Genomic DNA, 25,825 nt, shown 5'->3' on the forward strand with positions numbered 1-25,825 from the left:
AGTATTTATCTTTAAATAGGAATAATTTATTTAATAAGAGTTAATTAATTTCGTTAGATGTAAATTATATTTAACTTAGGGGGGTGTTAGTGTTAGGGTTAGACTTAGCTTTAGGGGTTAATACTATTTATTATAGGGTTAGTGAGGCGGATTAGGGGTTAATAACTTTATTATAGTAGCGCTCAGGTCCGGTCGGCAGATTAGGGGTTAATAATTGTAGGCAGGTGGAGGCGACGTTGTGGGGGGCAGATTAGGGGTTAATAAATATAATATAGGGGTCGGGGATGTTAGGGCAGCAGATTAGGGGTACATAGGGATAATGTAAGTAGTGGCGGTTTACGGAGCGGCAGATTAGGGGTTAATAATAATATGCAGGGGTCAGCGATAGCGGGGGCGGCAGATCAGGGGTTAATAAGTGTAAGGTTAGGGGTGTTTAGACTCGGGGTACATGTTAGAGTGTTAGGTGCAGACGTAGGAAGTGTTACCGCATAGCAAACAATGGGGCTGCGTTAGGAGCTGAACGCGGCTTTTTTGCAGGTGTTAGGTTTTTTTTCAGCTCAAACAGCTCCATTGTTTCCTATGGGGGAATCGTGCACGAGCACGTTTTTTAGGCTGGCCGCTTGCGTAAGCAACTCTGGTATCGAGAGTTGAAGCTGCGTTAAAAATGCTCTACGCTCCTTTTTGGAGCCTAACGCAGCCTTTATGTGGACTCTCAATACCAGAGTTATTTTTATGGTGCGGCCAGAAAAAAGCCGGCGTTAGTTTTTCGGGTCGTTACCGACAAAACTCCAAATCTAGCCGAAAGTTTTTAATATTTTATACACTTGCTATTGTGTGGTTTATCACTTCTGTGACCACTACATATCTGTTCCTGGTTTTTGCTGAGGATTGCCTTTGCAGTAGTCTACTGGGCGACTTTTTTGGTTCCAGTTTGCTGAATTTGCACCCACAGGTGCAGATCATCTTTTAAAGTTTAATCACTCTGGGTCCTATTCTCCTTGTCCAGATGATATTTGGCCATGTTGGTTTGTTTTCTCTTGCTTATTTAGGCATCTGATATCTGGACCTTCTGAGGATTTCCAACTGCCTTTGTGCCAAGGACACAGTGAGCTGGACCACTGCAAAAGTTTCAGCCTGCTACACATGCACTAGCTGGGTGCTTTTTGTTTGTGAGTATCCTACTCATCTGTGTTGCTGTGTTTCATTTTCCTGGCGATATTAGGCCATGTTGGCGCCTCTGTGTTTTACTCTTTTCCAGATTTTGTACATCAGGATTGCCATCCTTTGACAGAGTGCTGCCTCCACCTTTGGATCTTCAAGGATATATAGACTTTTATATATATTTTTTTAATTTTTTCTTATTATTTTTTAGGTTTGTTGATATTGTGATTATTTTATTGTTTACCATCTTATGCTCTATATTTATTGTATCTGGTACTGCCATCTGACTATTTCAAATTAGTATACTTATGACCACATAATAAGAAATATTTGCTTGTAAATCTTACTAATCGTTGTGAATATTTATAATTAAGGAAGCGCCCCCTAAGGGTGTGATGTGATAGTAGTTCACATCACTCTCTCTATATATTATTAAGCTTGTGTCAAAGGCAGTCCTCTAACGCCCAGGGAATCCTCCAGATGGCCCTCTGTTTGGCTGATAGGTAAATCAGTTGTCACCATCTCTCGCCAGGCAAAACCGCTCACAGCAGCGGACCTCTGAAACCCTCCAGTTAGAAAGAACTGAACGGTCAGCCGACAGTATAATGCAAAGTAACGTCCAATGAAGGTAAATAGGGAAAAATAGGGAAGCCCCTGTCAGCTGGATGATTGATGACGCTGAGCTAAGGTTGCAGAAATGGGAGGCTACAGATTATCACGATGCACGCGGTATTGATGAGAGACACTTAGGTACCAACATATTAAGCAGTATCACTAGCTACTGTGCCATGTGAGATAACAAGCCTTATAGTGTACTATGAGCCTGAAATCACTGCCACGACCACTGAACCCTCCCCTTACCCACACATGGACTAAAAAGGAACCAGCAACATAAATCTTAGGTGCAGCTGGTAGCAGCAAATTGGTGACTCTGGATGGGTAATAGGGGGACACCCATGGGTGTCTTATGGGGCTCAAAACCAGGGTGCTAGGGCCTACATTCAAGGTGCCAGTGGCACCCAATTTTTGTCAAGCCTTGGGTTAAATTCATAGTCAAAGCTTTGCTCCTGTGTCACTTCAGAAAAGGATACAGTTGGCTAGCAAATAAGAAGCAGGCACATGTGTGTATGCTCCACTCATCATATCCTAATCTGGAGCAGAATGGGGGAGATCCAGACATACAACTTTGATTGCACGTTTATCTTGCAATTAGTTAAATTTTTATTTTGTGATTCAGACATTATACCATTAAAAAAAAAGTTTCCAATTAACTTCTATTATCAAATTTGCTTCATTCCCATAATATTCTTTGTTGAAAAGATACCTAGGTAGGCATCTGGAGCACAACATGGCAGGAAATAGTGTTGTCATCTCGTGTTCTTGCATATGGTTAACATTCTTCAAAACTGCTGTCATATAGTGCTCCAGAAATGGGCCTGCTTCTAAGCATACGCCCCTGCTTTTTAACAAAAGATACCAAGAGAACAAAGAAAAACAGTTAATAGAAGTAAATTAGAAAGTTGGTTAAAATTGCATGTTCTGTTCATATCATAATAGAAAAATGTTGAGTTTCATATCCCTTTCGCCCCTTAACGACCAGCGTCGTACCCTGTACGTCGCTGAAGTCCTGGGCTTCTCTCTGCCGCAATCTCGCTATTTTTAGCGAGATCGCACTATTTCTGCATGCCCCAGGGGTGGGGCACTGCAAAAATAGATTTGTAGAGTTACCGATGCAGAGAGGGCCATTCTGTGACCCTCTCTGCATCAGACAGCGGTGGTGCCAATCGTTGGTGGGTGGGAGCCATAGCAGGGAGGCGGGTGGGCAGCCCATCGCTGGGGGGGACTTCCGGATCCTGTGCCATATTGTGCGGGAGTGCTTGAGTGGACGCGCGCATGCAAACGATATCACATAAAAAGTGACAGTCTCTGGGAAGGAGGGAGGCAGAGGGGGGAATGGGTAATTCAATGTTTGCAAAGAGATCTGGCAGAGGCGGGGTAGGGTATTGAGGATGGGCAGCTACACTAAGAAAAATTGGGTATTTATGATACAAAAAAGCCCAAATTTTTAGCAGCTGCCAGTACCCAAGATGGTGGCATATAGGTAGAGAGGGGAGGTTAGAGAGCTGTTTGGTGGGGTCAGGGCGGTAAGGGGCTAAGGGGGTATCCAACACTGCAGAATAAATATAAATTAAAAAAATGCCTTTTATTTTAGTAGTGGCAGACTTTCTGCCAGTACTTAAGATGCTGGTAACAATTTTGAGGTGGGGGAGGGATCAGGGGGTGGGATGTGTCAGGTGGGAGGCTGATCTCTACACTAAAGCTTAAATTTACCCTATAAGCTACCTAAATTAACCCACTGCTGGGCATAATACAAGTGTGGTGTGCAGTGGCAATTAGCAGCCTTCTAATTACCAAAAATCAATGCCAAAGCCATATATGTCTCCTATTTCTGAACAAAGGCGATCCCAGAGAAGCATTTACAACAATTTGTGCCATAATTACACTAGTTGTTTGTAAATAATTTCAGTGAGAAAGTTACATATTTTTTTTATTGGATTGCATTTGGCGGTAATATGGTTGCATGAAATATACCAAAATGGGCCTAGATCAATACTTTGGGTTGTCTTCTATACTACACTTAAGCTAAAATTAACCCTACAAGCTCCCTAATTAACACTTCACTGCTGGGCATAATACACGTGTTGTTGCGCAGTGGCATTTAGCTGCACAAGCTGTTTGTAAATAATCTCAGTGAGAAACCTAAAGTTTGTGAAAAAGTGAACGATTTTTTTTTTTATTTGATCGCATTTGGCGATGAAATGGTGGCGTGAAATATACCAAAATGGACCTAGATCAATACATTGGGTTGTCTACTAAAACAAAAACAAATATATATATATATATATATATATATATATATATATATATATATATATATACACACATATACACACACATACGTCAAGGGATATTCAGAGATTCCTGAAAGATATCAGTGTTCCAATGTAACTATCGCTAATTTTGTAAAAAAAAATGGTTTGGAAATAGCAAAGTGCTACATGTACTTATTGCCCTATAACTTGCAAAAAAAGCGAAGAACATGTAAACATTGGGTATTTCTAAATGCAGGACAAAATTTAGAAACTATTTAGCATGGTTGTTTTTTGGTGGTTGTAACAGATGTGTAACAGATTTTGGGGGTCAAAGTTAGAAAAAGTGTGTTTTTCATTTTTTCCCTCATATTTTAAATTTTTTTTATAGTAAATTATAAGATATGATAAAAATAAGTGTATGTTTAGAAAGTCCACTTAATGGCGAGGAAAACGGCATATAATATGTGTGGATACAGTAAATGAGTAAGAGGAAAATTACAGCTAAACACAAACACTGCAGAAATGCAAAAATAGCCCTGGTCCTTAAAGATAAAGTCAATCCTAGCGTTGTACAAACGCTAGGATTGCCTATTGAAAAAAATTGCCTTTAATTCATAAATTATAAGATACTTTATGCAGAAAGCTCCTTTATTTGTTTCAATTGATCTCCGTTCATAGCTGCTACAGCAGCCCACGGCTAAAAATTGCTTTGCTAAGAGGTGACGTTTTCACCTCTTAGCCAATAGTGGTGCGGTAAATCCGGCTTGGCGCCCATGGGAGCTATTGGCTAAGAGGTGAAAACGTTACCTCTTAGCAAAAATTTTTTTTAGCTGTGGGCTGCTGTAGCAGCTAAGAACGGTGATCGATTGAAACAAATAAAGGAGCTTTCTGCATAAAGTATCTTATACTTCAAGAATTAAAGTCCCCTTTATTTGTTTCAATAGACAATCCTAGCGTTTGTACAAATCTCCGTTCTTAGCTGCTACAGCAGCCCACAGCTAAAAAAATTTTTTGCTAAGAGGTAACGTTTTCACCTCTTAGCCAATAGCTCCCATGGGCGCCAAGCCGGATTTACCGCACGACTATTGGCTAAGAGGTGAAAACGTCACCTCTTAGCAAAACAATTTTTAGCCGTGGGCTGCTGTAGCAGCTAAGAACGGAGATCAATGGAAACAAAGGAGCTTTCTGCATAAAGTATCTTATACTTCATGAATTAAAGTGCCCTTTATTTGTTTCAATAGACAATCCTAGCGTTTGTACAACGCCAAGATTGACTTTCACTTTAAGGGTAAGAAATTGAAAAATGGTCTGGTCCTTAAGGGGTTAAAAACAGAGTAAAAGAAGACAAATAAATTGCTCTAACAAAGTAATCAAATTGTTAAAGGGATACTAAACTTATTTTTTTTATTATTTCATGATTCAGGTAGAGCATGCAATTTTAAGCAACTTTCTCATTTACTTCTATTATCAATTTTTATTCGTTCTCCTGTTATCTTTATTTGAAAAAGAAGACATCTATGCTAAGGAGCCAGACAATTTTTGGTTCAGACTCTGGACAGCACTTGCTTATTGCTGGGTACATTTAGCCACCAATCAGAAAGTACAACCCAGGTTGTGAACCAAAAATGGCCTGGCTTCTAAACTTAAATTCTTGCTTTTCAAATAAAGATAGCAAGAGAATGAAGAAATAAATAATAGGAATAAATTAGAAAGTTGCTCAAAATTGCATGCTCCATCTGAATCATGAAAGAAACAATTTGGGTTCAGTGTCCCTTTAAGAAGAAAAAATACTGAAAACATTTCACGAATGCTTAGCTAAAAACATCCCAGGGAATTATTGTATTTTTGTAAGCAAATGTGAGAAAAAGAGGGGTTGATTTGTTTTCATTTGCCTATGTAAAAATAGATTAATTTTTGTATTTTAATAATTGTATCTTATAACAGGGAGCAATACCTTACATATTAGAGACATGAAGCTGAATACAGTCAATAAAAACTAGATCTACAGCTTGCCCACTTAAAGGGACAGTTCACCCAAAAACTTTCTCCCCTTTAAATTATTCCCAATGATCCTTTTTACCTACTAGAGTGTATTAAATTGGTTGCAAGTGGCTCCTTTACTCCTATTTCAGCATTTGAAATAGCTGATTTAGCTTGTGGTTTCTCAACCTATACTGAAAGTTTTGATACTGGCGTATACGCTATTGACAAGCCTAAGTAAACACAGCCAGCAGAAGAGATTACACCCTCAGTGGGGGGCATGATAGTTAAGTAATAAAATGATAATTTTCCATTGTTCTCTCTATGTATTGAGCTTTGGTGTTCCAGACAAATACTGTATAAGATAAGGAAGCAAGTGTGTGTACATGAAAGTGATAACATAATGAGATCTGATATTACCTGAAGCTCAACCCATTGTAATAGGCTGTGGTTTCAAAGCACAAAACCAGCTACTTCATATACACAAATAAACCTTTAAAAAGCAAATCTCATACATTTTAGACTCTGCAGCTGGTAAAAAAAAGTAATTGGAAACACATTAAGGGAAAAACAATTTTAAAGTATACTGTCCCTTTAAATGGCTACTTCATAAATATCAGTTGCCAGCTCCCAACAGATAGGGGCATAAACCTACACCCTGTATGTATGCAAAAAAATGCACATGTGGATCTGAAAAATATGTAGCCAAACCTCAACATTTTTCTGACTCCTAAAGTTAGAAGAAATTTGTCAGTTCCTGGTTTAAATTTTCCCAACATCATTTCACATTACTTTAAAAGAGAAATTACATTGAAAATGTAATAATGTAAAGTATAAGCATAACAGCATTGTAACTGTGCAAGAATAAGGCTTATTCCCATCATGAATATTATGTGCCACCTTTGCCAGGGCGAACCAGGAAAGGGAAAGTACTGAGTTGTATTTTTACTGCAATGCTTGCCAGCACAAGCAGTGGGATAAGGAAACTTCTAAAGGAAGAAAAACTCTACTTTTCCATGTGTCAGCTCAGCTCAGTGCATAATTACACACAGTGGATCCCACAATTTAAGATGGTCAGCACAGAAAGAAGACATCATTTTCATCCTGTTATGTTGTTGTTTTTTTCTTAGTTTTTAATACCCTTAAATTATGTAAATAAAGATGCATTTAAATTGTCTCTATGTATGGGTCTTTGTGTATGCAGTGACATAAAGGCTGTATTTGCATGTGTGTGTGGATAGATAGATAGATAGATAGATAGATAGATAGATAGATAGATAGATAGATAGATAGATAGATAGAATGAAATCACGCATTCGTCAATGCAATTGTGTGATTTCAAGGCCATTATGGGAGACTGCCTATGCTGCTTGGCACAACCCCCAGGATGATCGTTGCCTTCATCAAAGGGGGAAGTTGCAGGACACTATATATGGTAGGACGTGCCATGCCGCCCTAACGGCGTTAAAACCCTGCACTATTGGGGCGGCATGGAATATCCTAAGGGCGTGAAGGGGTTAAAGGTAAAGAGGCAGTCTACTTGATTTGTATTGTTCAAAGAACCAGCATAAATTGGCTAAAATGCAAAATTGTAAAAAGCTTTAAAAAAAAGAAGCAATGAGATAAGGGGCAGTCTGCAGGGGCTTAGACACAGGTAATCATAGAGGTAAACAGTATATTAATATAACGGTGTTGGTTATGTAAAGGTGGGGAATGGGTAATAAGGTATAGTCTATCTTTTTAAACAATAATTTTTAAGTAGGCTGACCCTTTAAACTTACAAGCAATTCCACATTTTTAATTCACTATTCAGAGAGAGAACACAATTTTAAATTTAACAATTTACTTCTATGATCAAATTTGCTTCATTCTCCCGGTATCCTTTTGTTGAACAAGCAGCAATGAAATGCTGGGAACCAGCTGAACACAGACAAGCATCATTTTTTTGCAGACATCAAATTAGCAGCTAGCTCCAAGTAGTACATGGCTGCTCCCAAGCCTACCTAGGTATGCTTTTTGACAAAGGATACCAAAAGAACAAAGCAAATTATACAATAGATGTAAAATGGAAATCTGTTTAACATTATATGCTGTGTCTAAATCATGAAAAATCAATCTTGAGTTTACTGTCCTTTTAATGGGGGGGGGGCAAAGTTACAGTACACTGTCCTTTAATGTCACAAAATGATTCAAGATGCAATAGCAGTCAGAAAATCACACCCTGTTAAAAAGCACTACAATAAAACAATTCTCTCAAGCATAAAACGCCCCAGGTAAAAACTGTACCAACAACTATCAAGTGAAGGAAAGAAGACAAACACCTTATCCATTAAACCACTTTTAAAATGCCCTAGGCACAAACAGCACCCACACATGCAAAGCTTGTGTAGTACAATACATATCACAGGCAAAAACTGCACCTAGACTTCCAAATGCTGTAAATTGTAAAAGCAACCTATCAGCATCATTATTTACTTGTTATATTGTGATATGCAGGAACGGAGATTTATTTGACTATAACCAGATACAGAGTGAGCAGAATGAGAGAGAGAAGATGGATGTTCTGTACAAATTAGCTTCACACCATACCCCCTTCTCTATGAGAGACCCTATAATAGAGAACTTTATATTAGAATGTATATCTGTGAAGTGGGTAAAACACAAAGTGACACTGGAGGTCACCTCACCCCTCACCACTAGATGATGCAGGTGGTCAGCTGTCTTACCTGTTGCTGCTCCTTTGTCCTATCCTTGATATAGGGGGCGCTCCTGCTTACTGCCCCAACGTGGCCATTCTTTTGCTTTCCATTAGCCGCCATGCCCCTGGAATTTGTCACCAGCTAACCCAGACACTCATCCCTCGCCTGAAGGACAAGAGGTGTCACCGTACCACACTAGCGATCAAACCCTGCCCGCCGCCGCTGCATCACTCACAGCCGCCTCCGTGATTGGTCAGCAGCTTCTGGTGACGTATAACATTCCAGAGACAGGCCCTGCCAAGTTTCCAAAGGGGAACCCGGAAGTTGTACTGGAAGCAGCATGTGGAGCTAGAAATGCTGATCTGGGGATAAGCCGTGCTCTGCTGGTTTATTGGGACTGACTCGCACGGTCACTAAGCGACCTACGGATTGTTTTACAAAGATCTTTATGATCTTTCTGAGATATTGTGGATTGTGCTTTTCGAAACAATGACGCTGCAGTCCTATTCAATTTGATTACAAATGTATGGTACCTAGATTACCCATTATGTATTATTTTGTAGCATCTTGAAGCGAATACTGAAATTAAGGTAATTATTATTATTAATTTTAAGAGTGATTTTATTACTATATAGATGCCCAGTGAGATGTTATTTCTTACCCCAAAACATACATGTGTTGGAGATATCAAGGGTGCAAGATTATTATTTATTTATTTTTAGCAAATTTGGTTGTTACACTTTATACAAATATGATTAATATATATTATTTAAGGATCATTATAGTTTAAAAAATGTGCATACTTTAACTCATTAGGACATGTCATTTTGCTTCTAGTTATCCTCTATTGCTAAGTGTTTAACCCTTGCAAAGCGGTTAAACACAGAAATACCTCTTGGGACCCGCAAAGCAGTAGCAGACACACTCAATGCAGTAATCTGGTGCAGAACATTTTTTTCCACACCCCCCCCCCCCCCCCATAAAGTATTTCATTGATAAGCAATAGTAATAATATACATGATGCTCTGGATAATGATTTGGAGGAAAGAAGACAGATAGATAAAATGGACCTGCAGTAATAAAAGGCCCCACTGTACTAGGATTGTACACATTTTGCACACAAATTTATAGACTGGTTGCTATGGGACCCCAAGCACTTAGGCTCTGGTGCCACTGCACCTACTGCACCAATGGTAGTTCTGCCTCTGCTGCTAAGCCCCCTTTGCAGGGTTAAACACATAACATTAGAGGGTTGCTAGTGGTAAAACTAAATGCTCTAATACCTAGTTTCTCAACTTGTGGTATGTGTACCCCTGGGGGTACTTGGGTAATTGACAAGAGGTATTCTTTGGATTGCCCTTAATTTCTTCCTCCTGATGAAGCTATGGTAAGCATAACATATATCACATAAATTGGTGTTCCTCATTTCCACCCTCAAGCATTATTAACAGGGCAGATTGTGCGTATTTCCCTGCCTAGAGTGGAATACTACGCATCACTGATTCACCTTATATTGGCAAATCCTTATAATCTGGCCGGTTAATCACATTTGACTACTATAGTTGAGCTCACTGATTTGTAAGTGTGCCACATGGAAGGTGTCATGTAAAGTGTGTCACTGTGAAAAAGTTTCAGAGACAGGTGCTAGATAAATGTGTCACTGTAAAGTGCATTATACCCAAGTGTGCCACAGTAAAATGATTCAGGCTAAAGTGTGTATAAAATGAAGTTAGACATATAAAGATGGTACTATAAATTATTTTTTTGCACATCATACGTTCAAATGTACAATACACCAAAAGGTTTCTATTTTAAAATTTGATTTATACAATAAATTGATCTGATGCCTGTATATTTTCTCTGGCTAATAGATCTGATACAAGTTTCTAAAATCAGGTGGTAAGCATGATTTCCAATTTTGCTCATATGCCTGCAGAAGTACTTGTTAAAGACCTAAGAAACATTCTGTAACAAATTAGAGCATGCATTTTTTTTTTTTTACTATAATGGCTTTTTAAGAAAATTTAAAATTCATAATTTTGCCTAAATTCAAATAGATACATAGATCTCTTTCATGTAATGGATTCAACAGATAAAACACTCACTTTACGTCACATAGTACTAGATTATACTGCATTGCTTATGCATATTTGACTGCTTGGTGACATTCCATGTCTGATTTGGAGTTGCATATTTTGTCCATTTTAAAAATAACTCACATGCAACTAGACCTAATATTGTTTTAAAATATATTTAACACATATTATTGTTGCCACTAATCAGCAGTTGTAAAGTGCAAATCATTTTTGTATCTTAAAATCTTGCATTGTCTACCATTTTACACCCACTCTAGTTTTGCATTACATTTTACCAGCTGGTGAAAAACTCAGTAAGTGTTAAGTGCACATCGGCCATTTTCCTTTTTAGTTTCAAGTACTATGCAAGATATAACTGCTTTTGTTTAGTCTATAAGTAGTGGGTGTGACTGATATTTATTTATATATATATATATATATAAATATACAGATTTTGTGATATCCCATACAGCTAAGGTGAACTATAGAAAACCGTGAGAATCCACAATACCCAACCACCAATCAAGAAATGGCATTTAGCAAACCTTTTATTACAGTCTTTTTTGTTATATTTCATTCTCATCTTTATGAACAGGGTTTGTCTCTGCAGTTGCTTCATCATGATCTAAGCATTTGCCATTCAGTCTTGTTTGTTTTAAAGTGTTATCTAACAGTTATAGAAATGTGACAAAGACAAACCCCATTCTATACAGTGACAGTGACATTCAAAAATCAGTCTATATATAGTGAAGTTTGGAAATTGCGGAATGTACATTGGGTTTTTGAAAACGCTTTCTGTGAAGTAAGTTTTACAACTTTCAGCTATTGTTAAAATCCTGTCACTTAGAAGTTTCACGATTTACGGTGTGAGCACTATGAAAATCCCATTTAAGAAAATGAAAAAGTTTCATCCACTTGCCACAATGTCTAGTCTTGGCTAGAGTGCTGTAAAGCATGCGGCCATTGGACCGTGAGGCAGTGGAAAAACGTTTTCTAGACCACTGGTTTTCAAACCGGTCTTCAGGCCTCCCTAACGGGCCAAATTTTCAGGATATCTGAACTGGAGCACAGGTGAAATAATAGTTGATTAGTAAATACGGTTATGAATCTGCTCTCATCCAAGGTAATCCTGCAAATCTGGCCTGTTAGGGAGGCTTGAGGACAGGTTTGAAAACCAGTGCTCTAGAGTGATGAATCGTGCTTCATTATCTGGCTGTCTGATGGCAGAATATGGGTGTGGCAGATACCAGGAGAACACTACCTACCTGAATACTTAGTACCTACTGTTTGGTGGTGGAGGGATAATGGTCTGGAGCTGCTTTGGACTGGGCCTGTATCTTCCTGCATTCATCTGTTTTGCTACACAAGATTGTATTTAGTTTTTGTTGATTGGTGGAGAGCAAACGTTCCAAGTCCTATGCCTTCTGCAGCCAATCTGGGCTCTTTATCATCACAGACACTATCCTCTGTTCACTTATAAGTCCAGGAATGTTTAGGTCTCGAAGGATACACTGATAAGCATGCTGGATATTAGTAGTTTCTCTTTATGAGTCTGATGATCAAATAATCTCCTGCTTAGAGAGAAATTGTAGTGCAGACTCCCAGGGGCTGAACTCACTTAATGATCAAAGAAAAGGGGCAAAATATTCCAGCACTGCAAGATTCCTCTTGTTTCTGTATCTAAAGGAGAGAGAAGTCCAGTGCAATATTGCACTGCATAATATGATTTTTGTTACACTTAAATTTTGTGCCTTGTATTTTATATTACTTCACACTTAAGATTGGGTCCTTTCAGTATTATTACATTCAAGCTTTGCACTTTCTAGTTTCTATTTTAATACATTTAGATTAAGAACCAGAAGTGATTTTACAAAATCTGATTATGTTTTGAAAGTTTCTGTGTTACTTTTAACAAGTTAGGATCATACTTTATATATTTCTGTGTCTCTTTTACAACTTACATTGCAGTTGGTATATTCTCTATTGTAAAATAAAACACAGCTTCAGTGGGAGGGACAGGGGAGTTCCTTAGGCTGAAAAGGGGAGTTTCCAGGGTATGTCTGAAGCTCTCTCACAAGTCTTGTGAAATGCTGTAAGCATTTTAAACAAGCTGGATTCACTGATTTGTATCACCAACTGTATGCAGGTGAAGTTTGCTTACAATCCACTTATATAACTGACAGAAAAGTAATATATACTAAACTATAGGCAAAAGCAAGTTAGGCTTCATTACTTTCTATGGAAGGCATCTCTCTTCTCTCTGGGACTTCCAGGTTCTGCACTTTTTCTTATATAATTCAGTGAGTTCAGCCGCTGTGAAGTCTGCACTACAATTTCTCTCCAATCTAGAGAATGTTTGCTTTTCTGGCCCATAGAAAAGTAATGAAGCTCTGTCTGAAACTGTCAGTTTTTTTCAGTTTTATTTTAAAAGAAGAAATACAAAGTAGAATGTAATTTGTTAAAGATACACATAAATATACAAAGTATGATCCTAATTTGTTAAAGTTACACAGAAGCAGTAAAAGCATAACCCAAATTTGTAAAATCACAATCTAAATACATTGATGTAGACAAAATTAAATACATAATAGAAATTGCAACGTTTAAATGCAATACAACTTAATCTGAAGTGGAAAGTAATTTAAACTTTGAAGCACAAAGTATAAATGCAGCACAACTCTCATGTGGTGAACCACAATACAAGACAAAATAATATTGTGTGAGAGGTGCGCCAAATTATCACCCCCAATGAGGCGAAAATACAAACAGATCAATTCAAATCAAATTAACAGATAATGCAAACCATACAAAAAGTTCACAGGTCGTCCTTCAACAGCGAAGCAATATGTGACAGGCAGGCAGCTCTCTCGACAACTGTGGATCAAAAAATATCGAGTCCTATAAGACAAAAATAGAAGAGGTGCAAAAACTCAAAAACAATGCAATAGCGTGTAGCAGCAGTAGAAAAGGTACTCACAAATGGAGATGCACATCCAGTGCAATACAACACGGACCGAGGCTTCAGAGCCGCTCGTCTGACTCAAACAATACAACAGAGCAGCTGGGCCACGAAGGGGCTCGTCTCCAGTGATGTCACAGCTTCCGGTACCAGCAAAAGAAACACGGCCAGTGGTGTAGTAGCACTTACGATAAGTCTACGTAATGCAGGCTCCCAAGTCTGGCTTGTCTGACATTCTTTCTAGTTCCTGATCCCTGGCTTGTTCCTGACTCTGCTGTTTTCCTTCTATTTTTGTCTTATAGGACTCAATATTTTTTTACAACTCTCATGTCATGGAGCGCTATATTGCCTGTTGTGAGAGCCTTAGGTCTCTTCTTTGCATTCTGCCTTTTCCTTTTTTTTTCCATTATAATAATATGGTTTTGGTTACCTCTTATATCCCCTTGTTTCTTAGAAATATTGTTAATTATTGGATTCCATTCTAAAATTATTAATTTGAAGAATTACCTTTCTGTAAAGGCTTGATATATTCAAGTTCTTTGGCAATGTTTAAAATCATTTTTGTTCTCCATTGTTTCACAGTGTCTCATCTCAGTGAGGTGTCTTTCCGCTAGAACTAAGGCTTGAAAGGACATTAAACACTAAATACATTTCATACACCTTCATTTAATCATGGGTGGCGCCATTTTGGAACTTAGTAACATAGTAACATAGTAGATAAGGTTGAAAAAAGACTGAAGTCCATCGAGTTCAACCTATGCAAATCTAAAATACTTACAAAAAGCTCCAGTTAAGCTTAAATAACCCCATTAAAATGTGACCCATTTAATACTAGCAATCATATCCATGAATTTTGTTTATATACAGAAATTTATCCAGACTATTTTTAAATGTATCTATGGTATTGGCATTCACTACCTCCTTTGGTAATGAGTTCCACAATTTTATTGCTCTTACAGTGAAAAAACGTTTCCGTTGCAGGAGATTAAATCTCCTTTCCTCCAACCTTAAATTATGACCTCTTGTCAGAACCAATTTTCTTGGAATTAAAAGAGCTTCTGCCATCTCTGTATATGGGCCGTGAATATATTTATATAAAGTAATCATGTCACCTCTCAAGCGCCTTTTTTCTAAAGAGAACAGACCCAGTTTGGCTAGCCTCTCCTCATAGGTTAATTTCTCCAATCCCCTTATTAGCTTTGTGGCCCTTCTCTGAACTTTTTCTAGTTCTGCAATATCTTTTTTAGCAATCGGTCCCCAGAACTGCACTCCAAACTCAAGGTGAGGTCTTACCAGGGCTTTATATAATGACAGAATTATGCTTTCCTCCCTTGAATCAATGCCTCTTTTAATACATGCTAGTATCTTATTAGCCTTTGAAGCCGCTGCCCTGCATTGTGCACTCATCTTTAGCTTGTTATCTATTACTACTCCCAAATCCCTTTCCTCCTGTGTTTGGCTAAGTCTTGTCCCATTTAAAAAATACATAGCCTGCTTATTTTTACTTCCAAAATGTAGAACCTTACATTTTTCCGTATTAAATCTCATTTTCCATTCACTTGCCCATAGTTCTAATTTTAGCAAATCCCTTTGCAAAGAGAGTTCATCCTGCTCTGACCTAATGACCTTACTTAACTTAGTATCATCTGCAAAAATAGAGATGTCGCTATTTAATCCTTGCTCCAAGTCATTTATAAAAATATTAAAAAGAACAGGGCCCAGTACTGATCCCTGGGGGACGCCACTGATTACCTTTGTCCAATCTGAGTATGATCCATTTACTGCTACTCGTTGCTCCCTATCTTTTATCCAGTTATTTATCCATGAGCTAACATTTTCAGCTATTCCCAGTCCCTTAATTTTGTGCATTAATCTCTCATGTGGCACTGTATCAAATGCCTTTGCAAAATCTAAGTATATCACATCAACTGATTCCCCTTTATCTATATTTTTACTTACTTCCTCGTAGAATCTAATTAGATTAGTTTGACATGATCTATTTCTCCTAAAGCCATGCTGATTAGAACTCATAATCTTGTTTACACGAATATGCTCATCAATATAATCCCTTATAATCCCTTCAAATATCTTCCCCACTATTGATGTCAGACTAACTGGTCTATAGCTTCCTGGATCATCCCTGCTTCCCTTTTTGAAGAGTGGCACCACATCAGCTTTACGCCAATCCTGGGGTACCATGCCTGAGGATAATGAGTCTTGAAAAATTAAGAGTAAAGGTTTGTCTATAACAGTGCTAAGTTCCCTTAACACCCTTGGGTGTATTCCATCTGGGCCTGGAGTTTTATTTACCTTAATATTTTTTAGTTTTTTCCTGATATCCTCTAAACAAAACCCAGTTAGTGGTATGGACTGGCATGTTCTATTCTGTTCCAAAGTATCATTCAATGGTTCCTCTCTTGTGTATACTGAAGAAAAAAACTGGTTTAGTACCTCAGCCTTCTCCCTGTCATTATTTATCATGCTACCCTCCACACATTTTAATGTACCTATATTATCCTTCTTAGACTTTTTGCTATTTATGTACTTAAAGAACCTTTTAGGGTTAGACTTAGAATCCTTGGCAATTAATTTTTCATTTTCAATTTTGGCTAATTTGATTGCTTTTTTGCATGCTTTGTTACATTCCTTATAAATATTGTATGCTGAGTCTGTACTATTTTCTTTTAATAATTTAAATGCCCTACGTTTTTTCCTAATTTCTTTTAACACATTTTTATTTAGCCATAACGGCTTAGTTTTTTTATTTTTATTTTTATAACCATATGGTATGTATTGATATGTATATTTATTTAACACATTTTTAAATATTATCCATTTATCCTCTGTATTTTTATTAGAAAATACATTGTCCCAATTTATATTATTTAATGATTTCCTTAAATCGTTGAATTTTGCTTTCTTGAAATTAAAAGTCTTAGTTAAGCCTTTAAAACACTGCATATGAAAAGAGATTTCAAATGTGACCATGTTATGATCACTGTTACCCAAATGTTCTTTAACTTCTATGTTTGATATTATATCTGTATTGTTTGATAGCACTAAATCCAATATAGCTTTACTCCTAGTTGGCTCCTCTATTAATTGTGACAAGAAGTTATCCCTGAGAACATTTAAAAATCTATCCCCCTTAGCTGAATTACTAGTTTCATTGGCCCAGTTTATATCAGGGTAGTTAAAATCTCCCATAATTACAGCACTGTTATTAGCAGCCTTACCTATTTGGATAAGTAGTTGAGTTTCCTCCGGGTCACTAATGTTGGGAGGCTTGTAGCATGTTCCTAGTAATATTTTTTTAGGATTTTTCCCCCCACTCTTTATTTCAACCCACAGGGTCTCTACATTGTCACTTGTATCATAAATATCTTCCCTTATTGTAGGTTTAAGGTCAGGTTTAATATACATGCAGATTCCTCCACCCCTTTTATTATTCCTGTCCCTCCTAAATAATGTATACCCCTCTAAGTTAACTGCCCAGTCATGTGAATCATCCCACCAAGTTTCAGTTATACTGATAACATCATAGTCCTCTTCTGCAACTAAGAGCGTCAGCTCCCCCATTTTACCTGTCATGCTTCTTGCATTTGTTGTCATACATTTAATTTTCATGTGCTTTCTGCTGCTACTTGGTGTACTTTCCTCTATACTTTCTAATGTGACATTTCTTAAGTCATCCCTTCCTTGAGATATTAAGGGAGTGACATATTCAGACACTGATCTCTCTGTTCTATTTTGTTCTAATTGACCCTCCCCCCCTTTGCCTAGTTTAAAAGGTTCTCTAAACGTGCTACCATCCTTTCCCCCAACACACCTGCACCCATGTCATTCAGGTGCAATCCATCCTTACTGTACAATTTGTACCCTAGTGAAAAATCAGCCCAGTGTTCTAAAAAGTCAAACCCCTCATTTTTACACCATGTTTTTAGCCATGAATTAACAGACCTTAGCTCCTTCTGCCTTACTGAGTTAACACACGGCACTGGTAATATCTCAGAAAATATTACTTTGGAGGTCCTTGCTTTAAGCTTGCTACCTAACTCCCTGAAGTCATTTTTTAGGACTCTCCATCTCCCACTGATTTCTTCATTAGTACCAATATGCACCATGACTGCAGGATCAGACCCGCATCCCTCTAACAATCTATCAATACGCTCCACAATATGCCTAACACGAGCCCCTGGAAGACAGCAAACTGTTCTATGTAAAGGGTCTGGATGACAAATTACCCTATCAACCTTCCTTATAATAGAGTCTCCTACCACCAACATCTGCCTCTGGCCCTGACTTGTATGCCCCTCTTCCATGACTGAAGGACTGCCCACCATAGTATGCTCCTCTTCCACAGCTAAAGGACTGTTCACTATACTAGGCAACACGGCCCTCTCTGACACTGCCACCCCTGAACTGATATCCCCAACATCTTCACTTAATCTTGCAAATCTATTGGGGTGTACCAGCTCAGAACTGGCCTGTCTCTTCCGCTTACTTCGCCCTCTAACTGTGACCCAGCTACATCCTGGAGTCTCCTCATCTGAATCCTCCCCATTCCCACTGCTGGAACCATTAACAACCAGCTCAGTCCTATCCATTTCCCTTTCAAGTGTCTGAATTTCATGTAGTGTTGCAATTCGTTCCTCCAGATCCCCAATACGAGTTTCTAAAGAGACAATATGCTCGCACTTGCCACAAACATATAATCCCAGAAGCGGCTGCTCCAGTGATGCAAACATGTGGCAAGCTGTACACTGAATGAGATTCTCACACATTCTTAATAAAAGGTTTAACTTCAAAGTATAAAATAAATATATTTCCCCTTGGTTACCCCAAAACCTTGTTTGCCTAACTACCTTGGTTAGCTAACTATTATACTTAAACAGACAATGTTACTTGAACAGAGAATCAATACAGCAAGCCTAAAAGAGCAAGCTCACAGAGTAAATGTGCTAAATTTATAGGCTTGCAAGGCCCAAACAGGTGAAAATAATCCCACCCCTAATTACCCACACAGACAGAAAAACAAAAAAAAATTTGAATGCTAGAAATAAAGTTATTTAGTTATTTCCTTTTTTAAAAATAAAAATGCAACCCTTGCAAAGCAAATAATTTATAAAATAGCTTGGTTAGCTATTATACTTAAACAGACAATGTTACTTTAACAGATAATCAATACAGCAAGCCTAAAAGAGCAAGCTCACAGAGTAAATGTGCTAAATTTATAGGCTTGCAAGGCCCAAACAGGTGAAAATAATCCCACCCCTAATTACCCACACAGACAGAAAAACAAAAAAAAAATTGAATGCTAGAAATAAAGTTATTTAGTTATTTCCTTTTTTAAAAATAAAAATGCAACCCTTGCAAAGCAAATAATTTATAAAATAGCTTGGTTAGCTATTATACTTAAACAGACAATGTTACTTTAACAGATAATCAATACAGCAAGCCTAAAAGAGCAAGCTCACAGAGTAAATGTGCTAAATTTATAGGCTTGCAAGGCCCAAACAGGTGAAAATAATCCCACCCCTAATTACTTAGGTTACACTGCAGTTCTCTGAAGGTGATTTGCTACACATGTGCCAACACATCTTTACTGGAAGGCAAATTTCAACATGGTGGCACCCATGACAGGAGGGAGGTGGGGAATATTTTCAATACTAAGCTTATAAAATGTAATTAGTGTTTAATGCTCGTTTCATCATGAGCTCAGTATAATAAGATTTATATACACATAAAGATGAACCAATTTCTCTTTACAGGAATTGTGTTTAGGAACATTCCTTTATCTCTTCTTACTCTACAAATAGGTCTGAACTTGGCTATATTTAAAGGGACAGTCTACTCTAGAATTTTTATAGTTTAAAAAGATAGATAATCCCTTTTATTACTCATTCCCCAGTTTTGCATACCCAACACAGTTATATTAATACACATATTACCTCTTTGATTACCTTGTATCTAAGCCTCTGCAGACTACCCCCTTATCTCAGTGCTTTTGACAGACATGCAGTTTAGCCAATCAGTGCAGACTCCTAAATAACTCCACGGGAGTGAGCACAATCTTGCCTATATGAAACACATGAACTAGCACTGTCTAACTGTGAAAAACTTTCAAAATGCTTTGAGCTAAGAGGAAGTTTTTAACGGTTTTAGAAATCAGTTTGAGCCTACCTAGCTTTAGCTTTTAAGAAATACCACCAAGGGAAAAAAGCAAAGGGGATGATAAAAGTAAATTGGAGAGTTGTTTACAATTGCATGTCTTATCTGAATCATGAAAGTTTCATTTTGACTAGACTGTCACTTTAACTGAAGTGGAGAAGTCTGAAAGTTTCTATTTACTCCAAGTGTACTAGAAATAGCAGACAGTATTTATATGGTATCAAGTTAGAACATGAAAAAAATGATTTGTTAGTAAGAAAAAAAAATTCTATGATTAAACATTGAAACAATATAAAGTTTTGGCATTTTGATGTTTTGTCATCGTTCTCGACAAATCAAAGTGATTTACTTGGCTTCTAATGTGTTTTCATCCTTTTTTTTTTTTCTCTCACAGGGAGAAAATGTCTGATAAACATCTGAAAGAATCTTTCATAAGTAACCTTAATGGAACCAGCCTTACTGAAATCACAGTGGGCTTAAGTGTGCCACCTCTCCTCGTCCTTTGTAGAGGTTTGGCGTTCATCCTCCATCAACAGAAAAATGGTGAAAGAGTAGACTCATGGAAGATCCATCTGTTGCTCGATTTTTCTCTGTTGATTCTACCACAAGTTGTATCCTGCACAGTTCTTTCAGATAACCTGTATCTTGTGCATCAAGTCATCATAGGAATAAGCATTTTATTAGTCTGCACTATATACAGAGGAAAGACTACTTACACCAATGGATCATTTCAAGATATCTGGAAAAGACTAAAAGAAGCACATGTGGAAAACTATAGTGTCCCAGCAGTTACAGTTCTACGTGTTCTCATGAATTTGTTCACTGCAATTTGCATCCTTGCAGTGGATTTCCCTATATTTCCCAGGCGATATGCAAAAACAGAGACTTATGGCACAGGAACCATGGACATAGGGGTAGGGTGTTTCATCTTTGCTAACTCACTTGTTTCTCCTGAAGCCAGAGGAATGAAAGGCAAAACGCGTAATACATTTTCTAATGTGACAAAGCAGCTATTTGCCGTTTGGCCACTATTTTTTCTTGGGTTTGGTCGGTTGATAAGTGTCAAAATGGTTGAGTATCATGAACATGTGTCGGAGTATGGAGTTCACTGGAACTTCTTTTTCACCATAGGAATCGTTAGAGTGTTGTCATCTCTCCTGTTGACATTATTTACAGCAAGAAATTCCTGGATTATTGCTACAGTCCTTATTTCATGCTATCAACTCATCCTTGAAACTACCAACCTTAAGACTTTTATTTTACATGGCACTGATGGAAAAGGTACAAGAACTGGTTTCTTAAATGCAAACAGAGAGGGGATATTCTCACTTATTGGATACATTGGTATTTACATGGTTGGAGTACAAGTTGGGTTGTATGTCCTAAAGAAAAGGACATTTCTAAAAGATTGGATAAGGGCTACTTTTAATCTGATGTCGTTAACGGTTTTATTTTTTATCATTTTCCTTTTAATTGAGACATTCATAGAACCGGTCTCTCGTAGAATGGCGAACCTGCCATTCTGCATATGGATTATTGGATTAAGCCTGTTACTACTGTGCTTAACATTGCTTTTTGACTTGATCTTAGTATTTGCAAAGTCTCTGGTTCCAGGAAGCAAAGTATCTTGCACATGGGATATATGTAAATTGCCAGCATCCAATAAGAAGCAAGATTTACCTTTAAAATCTGGAAAAAAGGAAATAAATTTGTGTCTAATTGAAGCTGTCAACAGAAATCAGTTACTGTTCTTCTTGTATTCCAATATCATGACTGGTGTAGTAAATATGTTGGTTGATACCATCCACAGCAACTCTGCATTTTCCCTGTCCGTCCTTCTCTGTTATATGTTTATTAATTGTTTGATTGCTTATGTTCTTCACATCAATACAATTTCTGTCAAATGGTGGTGAGGGCAATATACATCCCATGTAACGTCAGAATAGAAAAATCTAGTTAGCAGAGTCTTTTAAAATGTTGCTTTTTGAATCTTTGTTTACTACTAATTTAAGGGACAGTACACACCAATTTTCATATAACTGCATGTAATATACACTACTATTAAGAAGAATATGTTCAGTTACTGATCTAAAAATCCAGTATAAAACCTTTTTAAAAACTTACTTAGAAGCTCCAAGTATAGAACTGTTGATAAGGTTAGGCTAGGACACCCACTGAAAGGGGTTGGGAAACCAGGAAGAGCAGACACATCCCCCTTCCCTGTATATAGACAGATTATATAAACAGGAGCAGTTGTAGACTTGGGTCTACAGCTGATACTTTGGGGCTTGGTTAGGAGTCTGAAAATCAGCATAATGTTATTAAAAAAGTAGGCAAAACTTTGCATTGTTACAAAAATACTCCCAGAAGGGCAATTTAAATAGATCATCTACAAAACATTTATGCAAAAAAAATCTAGTGTACAATGTCCCTTTAAGAAATTGGAGAGAAGTTATGTTGACAGTATTGAAAAATAAAGCCTATTGTTATTTGCGGAAGGGTTTAGACAACAGTTTATATTTTACGGATGAAGTTGTTACACAAGACTATTCATGTATTTTCAGTAAGGTCGTCTATGGGCCTGGTCTAAATAAAAAAATAATAATAATTAATGAAGCAAGTAGTAGTTGACAAATTGACTACAAAAAAAGTCAGAAGTTGATCATTTATAGTTACAATATAAAATAGTTTGATAGTGTTTTCAATTCCAAATAGTGCAGTTTATAAGTGGAAGGCACTGTATCCGCTAATCTTATGTGCATATAAAGAAGCAATGTGGGCACAGCTAACTGACTGAGGTCTCTGTTTTCAGATGTTATGCAGAATGGGCACAGATGTATGATATCACATTTGATTCCATGACAGAAATATTGTTTTATTGAACAGCAATGATCTCTAGTATTCCAAATTTAAATATATTTGAAACCCAAACTTTTTCTTTCATGATTCAGATAGAGAATATTCTCTAATTTACATCTTTTTTTGGTATCCTTTGTTGAAATACAAATAGGTTGCTTGTGACTGGGGCCCTAGAGGGCAGCAGTTTTGCAAGAATGCTTTCAACATTATACATTGTGAAAATACTGCTGTCATCTAGTGCTCCATATACGTGCACACTACATAGCTAGGTATCCTCTTCAACAAAGAATACAATGGGAACAAAGTAAAATTGATAATAGAAGTAAATTATAAACCTTTTAGGAGAATGTATGCCCTATCTGAATCATGAAAGAAAAAACTGTAGTTTCACGTACCTTTTAATTTGCTGCTAAGAATAAATGTTGCATGCAATTGTATTTAAAGTGGGGGTTAAAGGGATATCAAACACCAAAATGGAAAGTTGTTTAAAATTGTATGCTCTATGTGTAAAGGGATATTAAATCCACATTTTTTTTCTTTAATAAATTCAAATAGACCAGGCAATTTTAAGCAACTTTCTAATTTACTCCTATTATCAATTATTCTTCGTTCTCTTGCTATCTTTATTTAAACAGCAGGGGCCGAATGATCAAGCTCTGAATGGAGCTTGATGCCCCTGTTTTTGCGCGAGCCTTTAGGCTTGCCAGAAACAGCAGTTATGAAGCAGCAGTCTAAAGACCGCTGTTCCATAACTGGTCCACTTGCTCTGAGGAGGCGGACATCAATCCACCCGATCCTATACGATCAAGCTGATTGACACCCCCTGCTAGCGGCCGATTGGCTGCGAATCTGCAGGGGGGGCATTGCACAAGCAGTTCACAAGAACAGTTTGTGCAATGATAAATGCCGACAGCGTAAGCTTTTGGCATTCATCGATGTCTGTCTGACATGATCCGCTGAGCAGATCATGTCGGACAGACCGATTTGATAAATCTGCCCCCAGAAATGTAAAGCTTAGGAGCTGTCCCATTTTACGTTCAGCACCCTGGATAGCGTTTGCATTATTTGTGGCTACATTTATCCACCAATAAGCAAGCATAACCCAGGATCTGAACCAAAAATGGTCAGGCTCCTAAGATTTACATTCCTGCTTTTTAAATAAAGATAGCAAGAGAACGAAGAAAATGTGATAATAGGAGTAAATTAGTTTTTACTTTTTTAAGGAGTTTTCCTTAAAATTGCATGCTCTATCTGAATAATTAAAGAAAAAAAAATTGGGGTTAGTATCCCTTTAAGTATGTTTATGTATCTGTAAATGAAAACCTGTTTATTTGATATTGATAAGTGTATGGTTTCTTTTATAAAAAAAAAAAAATAATAGTCTACCAATGTATTTATGAAATAAAGCATATTGCCTATGCTGCATTATTTGTGTTTCCTGAAGTAAAAATCTAACAACTTAAACTCCACCTTATAGTGTATCCATATATGATACATACCCTCTTATATACGTTCATACACACGCCCCCTCACTAGCCGAAATTTTATAGAAGTGCTACGGCGCTTTCTCACACTTCTCCAATGTTGTTTGGAATATTGCTGTGTAACAAATCTTTATCAGCTATACGCTTGGACAGCAATTTTTATTTGCGGACTGATACATTTTTATATGTGGCCAATTTTATTGTCTGAACTCATGTTTTTATATTTATAATTATGCGCATGAACTCATGTGAGTGTCTTAATTGAATTGAATAAAAACACCCAGTTTTTGATTAATAGCAACTTTTTAATGTGCAGGCACATAGCCAATTTTCTCCCTACAAGAGTCACTACAGATCCCCTCAATACAGATCCGCAAATACACCTTTCAAATCGGTTCATCGTCTGCTGGGGAGGTGAGAACTGGGTCTAAGGAGGGGAACGTATGCTGTGTACGGAAAAGGGGATCGGATTACCCTCTTCAGTGGTTACTAACCACACAGAGCCCTATCCATACCTCATAGGAGTTGAGGTAGGAAAACATGAGTTTCCATTTGGCTTTTTTTCTACATAACAACTTTAAGTGCATTTGACATACTACACCAGGAGCTTTCTTTTGCGATGCGCCCTTCCCTCTTCTGTTCCAGAACATATTTATATATATATATATATATATATATATATATATATATATATATATAAATAAGACCAAGAATCCAATTATTTGTGAAGCTGTTTGTAAAACAACCCCCTCTTGTTCTGAAACACAGATTTCAAGAAGAAAGAAATACACACTACAGGCCAGGATGCCTCCTGGGGTGGTGGAGACAAGATTCTGTACATGAAGTCAGATAAGCAAACAAAATTCTGAGGATGTAGTAATTAGCACAAGCCTGTTAATTGCCCCTGAACCAACTAAATACACATTATGCTGGCTAGCAGAAACACATGTCTATATTATAACTCTGAAATTCATTTTAAAGTACAACTTATGTCTAATTTTCAGTTAAGGTATACCTCAGTATTGTATAAATGTGTATTTGAGGATCTGAGAAGAAATGCCTAACAGTAACATATTAGATAAGTATTTGCTGAATTTAAGTAGCTATATAGTCAATTTAAAATGTACAATTTATTTCAAAATTAATAACATCCTTTTTATTTTCCAGACATCTGAAATACAAGCTGGATTCCAGATATGACTAGTAGATACTAATATATGTATATTTGCAAATAGAGGTGCTAGTTCTAAGGGATCTCCAAAGGATTTTTCTCTATGTTTCACAATTTTCCCAGAAGAATTCTGTCTGTATAGAATAATATCAGACAAACGGCTCCACAGGTGATTTCACAATCTTCCCAAAAAGGGGTTCTGTCTGTATCTGTTTTCAAAGAATATCACATTGACATAGTATGTCTGTGCACCTTAATATATAAGTGCAATATACTCACAGAATGATATTAGGCAAACAGCTCCACAGGTGATTTTGCAAAAAAAAAGCATTTGATTTCACAAAAAACAATGATCAGGAAAGGAAAAAAGCTTGCTTTTTTTAAAATAAAATA

At 37.2% G+C, this 25,825-nt stretch overlaps 2 protein-coding genes across 3 annotated transcripts in view; one reads left to right on the forward strand and one right to left on the reverse strand.

Moving 5' to 3' along the window:
• The window catches only part of MYO19 (myosin XIX), a 407,861-nt gene that overhangs the window by 330,062 nt on the left and 51,974 nt on the right, over positions 1-25,825 (reverse strand). Inside the window, exon 1 of one of the 2 annotated variants that reach the window (XM_053706824.1) lies at positions 8,741-8,954. The exons of the other annotated variant lie outside the window; for it this stretch is intronic. Coding sequence (XP_053562799.1) covers positions 8,741-8,833 — 93 coding nt within the window. The 5' untranslated portion in view covers positions 8,834-8,954. Of the gene's footprint in view, positions 1-8,740; positions 8,955-25,825 lie in introns of those variants that run through there. 2 annotated transcript variants of the gene reach the window in all.
• LOC128653493 (phosphatidylinositol-glycan biosynthesis class W protein) lies at positions 8,989-24,200 on the forward strand. The gene is made up of 2 exons (XM_053706831.1): positions 8,989-9,303; positions 20,313-24,200. The coding sequence occupies exon 2, from the start codon at positions 20,320-20,322 to the stop codon at positions 21,829-21,831; it is 1,512 nt and encodes a 503-aa protein (XP_053562806.1). The 5' UTR covers positions 8,989-9,303; positions 20,313-20,319; the 3' UTR covers positions 21,832-24,200.

The sequence above is a fragment of the Bombina bombina genome, chromosome 3 (assembly GCF_027579735.1).
Source record: "Bombina bombina isolate aBomBom1 chromosome 3, aBomBom1.pri, whole genome shotgun sequence".
Taxonomy (NCBI): Eukaryota; Metazoa; Chordata; class Amphibia; order Anura; family Bombinatoridae; genus Bombina; species Bombina bombina.

What these genes read in the sequence shown, in the direction of transcription:
- LOC128653493 (XM_053706831.1), top strand. Translation starts at nt 20,320, where the DNA reads ATGTCTGATAAACATCTGAAAGAATCTTTCATAAGTAACCTTAATGGA.